General features: G+C 59.9%; 1 protein-coding gene across 1 annotated transcript in view; it reads right to left on the reverse strand.

The window, feature by feature from the left end:
* Window positions 1-2,664, reverse strand: part of TNIP2 (TNFAIP3 interacting protein 2) — a 15,728-nt gene that overhangs the window by 2,079 nt on the left and 10,985 nt on the right. The window contains exons 4-5 of the mRNA XM_010837897.1: window positions 1,614-1,901; window positions 257-346 (exon numbers count right to left, since the gene is read on the reverse strand). Of these exons, the coding sequence (XP_010836199.1) occupies window positions 257-346; window positions 1,614-1,901 (378 nt within the window). The remainder of the gene's footprint in view (window positions 1-256; window positions 347-1,613; window positions 1,902-2,664) is intronic.

Here is a 2,664-nt window from a genome sequence, read left to right on the forward strand (position 1 = left end):
GCGAAGTTGCTGCCTGGACGCTGGATTGACAGTGATCCCTGCACCTCATTTAGCAACACGCGAATTAACTTCGGAGTGGAGGACAACCGGATGTGCTCAACACGTCCTTTTGGGCAAACGTGTCGGGCCTTTGGGGACCCTGTGTATCAGCCGAAGCGACCTCAGGGCAGGGGAGACCCCTGGGCATAGCAAGGGGAGGCCCCTCACCCACAGTCCGCGCGGGGCGCTCGGCCCGAATGCGATCTCAGACACTCACGTGAGTCACCTTCTGCCTCAGCACCCGGTTCTCCTCCCGTAACTTCTCAACCACCGCGTGCACAGAGGCGTCCCCTTCCGTACACTTGGGCTGCACGAGAAAGGGACCAGAACCCGCGTGACCGCACCTTCCGTGCAGGCACCGAGTCGCAGACGGCCCTGCAGCCGCCCTGCCCCTGCGGCAGGTGCAATGGAGACAGGAAAGGACAGGCGCTTCCAGAGGGGAGGGTGGTCCTGGCCCCGCCCAAGCCCACCCCACAGAGGGGCCAAGCCTTGCACTGTCTCCACGCCCGAGACCGCCCAGCGTCAAAGGGCTGGGGCCAGGGTGGAGTTGGGGAGGGAAGCCGAGCTCGCTGTAACCAAAGAACTTCCCGGCCCAGGGCCCATGGCCGCTAGGAGCAGGCCCCTCCTTCAGGCCCGCTGTCCCTCCCGTTGGGTGTGTCAAGATGACCACGGTCAGCTTCGGGGGCTGACTGTCTGCAACAACCTCCCCTGGGATTGCGAGGCTGGTGGGATTCACCTCTAGAAGCCCAGGCGTGCTGACCCAGTCCCAGCAGGGTGGGCGGGGCTAACCGAAAAGCCATCAGAAATTCAGTCATTTAACAAACCGGATGGATGGCGGTGACATTTTTGTGAGAATTCCCCTCGAATGACAAAGGAACTGCGTGTGCTAACCTGGCGGGCTTGGGAAACCCCGCTGACTCGGCCAAGACCAGCGCTGAGAAATGACGCCTGCTTAGAGCCTCAGCCCAGGCCAACCACGACAGGCTTTCAGATCCCCAGAGAGAAAGGGCCCCATGACTCAGAATCATACGAGTCCATGGCCTGCCCAGAGAGCACTCTGGTTTCTCAAATGTGCCCTGTTCTTTCTGAGGTTCCTTTTTCATGGGATTCTCAGACCGAGGCCCTCCCCCACGCCCGGCCGAGCTGCTGCTAGGGGACTGCAGGGCTCGTCCCAACAGCCCTACATCACAGGGTGTGGTTCTCGACCAAGCTGTCACAGCCCCTGCACCACCACGACCCCACAGCCCCCAGAGGAGCCCCCTGATTTCTCAGGTGGGGGCTTCCTGATGCTGAAACCCACCCACTCCCCTGCACCCACACTGCTCTCCCCCCATGGGCCCCGTCCCAAGTAGCTCCAGGCAGGGGGCACAGCACCAAGCGGGGCCCCGTGTCCTCCCTGCCCAGGCCTGAGGCCCCATTCAGGGCCACCTCCCCACTGGGCCCGGGGGCAGCTGCAGGTCCGCTCTCCTGTGACATCCTGCAGGCCCCACCGTCCTAGAGGAAATCCCCAGAAGGGCGGGCGGCCGAGACCCTCCCCGTGGCGCAAGGCGAGGCCTGCTGATCCCAGGGCCTACCTCGGGGCTCTGCTCCCCCGCGGTCCCCTGTCCCCCCTGGCGTTCATCCAGACACTTGGCCAGATGCTGGCACATGTGGGCCGTGGCAGCCAGGGTCCGCCGCAGCTGGTGGGTCTCATCGGCCAGGGAGCGACACAGGACGTGGCTGGCGGCCCGGGCCCGCTCCTTCTCTGCCACACTCCTCCGCAGCAAGGCCACCTCCTTCTCCCGCTCGAGCCCCGGCTGGCTCAGGAGCTGCTGCGCCTCCCGCTCCTTCTCCTCCAGCTGCTCCGAGAGTCTCTCGATTTCCTAAGGGGAAGATTTAAAAGCACAACTGATCTGACTGCAGGTGGAGAACACTCTTGAGAGTCCCTTGGACTGCAAGGAGATCCAACCAGTCCACCCTAAAGGAAATCAGCCCTGAATATTCATTGGAAGGACAGATGTTGAAGCTGAAACTCCAGTACTTTGGCCACCTGATGCGAAGAACTCACTCACTGGAAAAGACCCTAATGCTGGGAAAGACTGAAGGCAGAGGAGAAGGGGACGACAGAGGATGAGACGCTTGGATGGCATTGCTGACTTGACGGACATGAGTTTGAGCAAGCTCCAGGAGTTGGTGATGGACAGGGAGGCCTGGCATGCTGCAGTCCATGGGGTCGCAAAGAGTCGGAAACGACTGAGCAACTAAACTAAACTGATCTGACTGAAAGAAGCAGCATCAGAAATAAACATTCACAAAGCGAAGACAGGCACAGACGCCCATCTGTACGGGCGTTCATTCGGAGGCTGGCTTCTGGATGGATGATTAACTCAGGAGTTTCAGCCCCAAAAGTTATACCTGAAACGTCATCTAAAATTCCGTTTTCAAGAGCAAACTCGTAAGGTTAGATTTTACATCATCAAATTACTAAGTGTGGCAATCACAAACCTCTTGAAAGAAAGAGCAGAAACTCCCCCGCGGTGGGCAACCCCCAAAGCCACGCCCACGCCCACGTTCTCACCCCGACACCTGGGAACGTGACTTCACTTAGCTCCAAAGAACTGTTCAGTCCGTGAGGATGTAATTAGT

The sequence above is a fragment of the Bison bison genome, unplaced genomic scaffold (genome assembly GCF_000754665.1).
Source record: "Bison bison bison isolate TAMUID 2011002044 unplaced genomic scaffold, Bison_UMD1.0 scf7180017845945, whole genome shotgun sequence".
Classification (NCBI taxonomy): domain Eukaryota; kingdom Metazoa; phylum Chordata; class Mammalia; order Artiodactyla; family Bovidae; genus Bison; species Bison bison.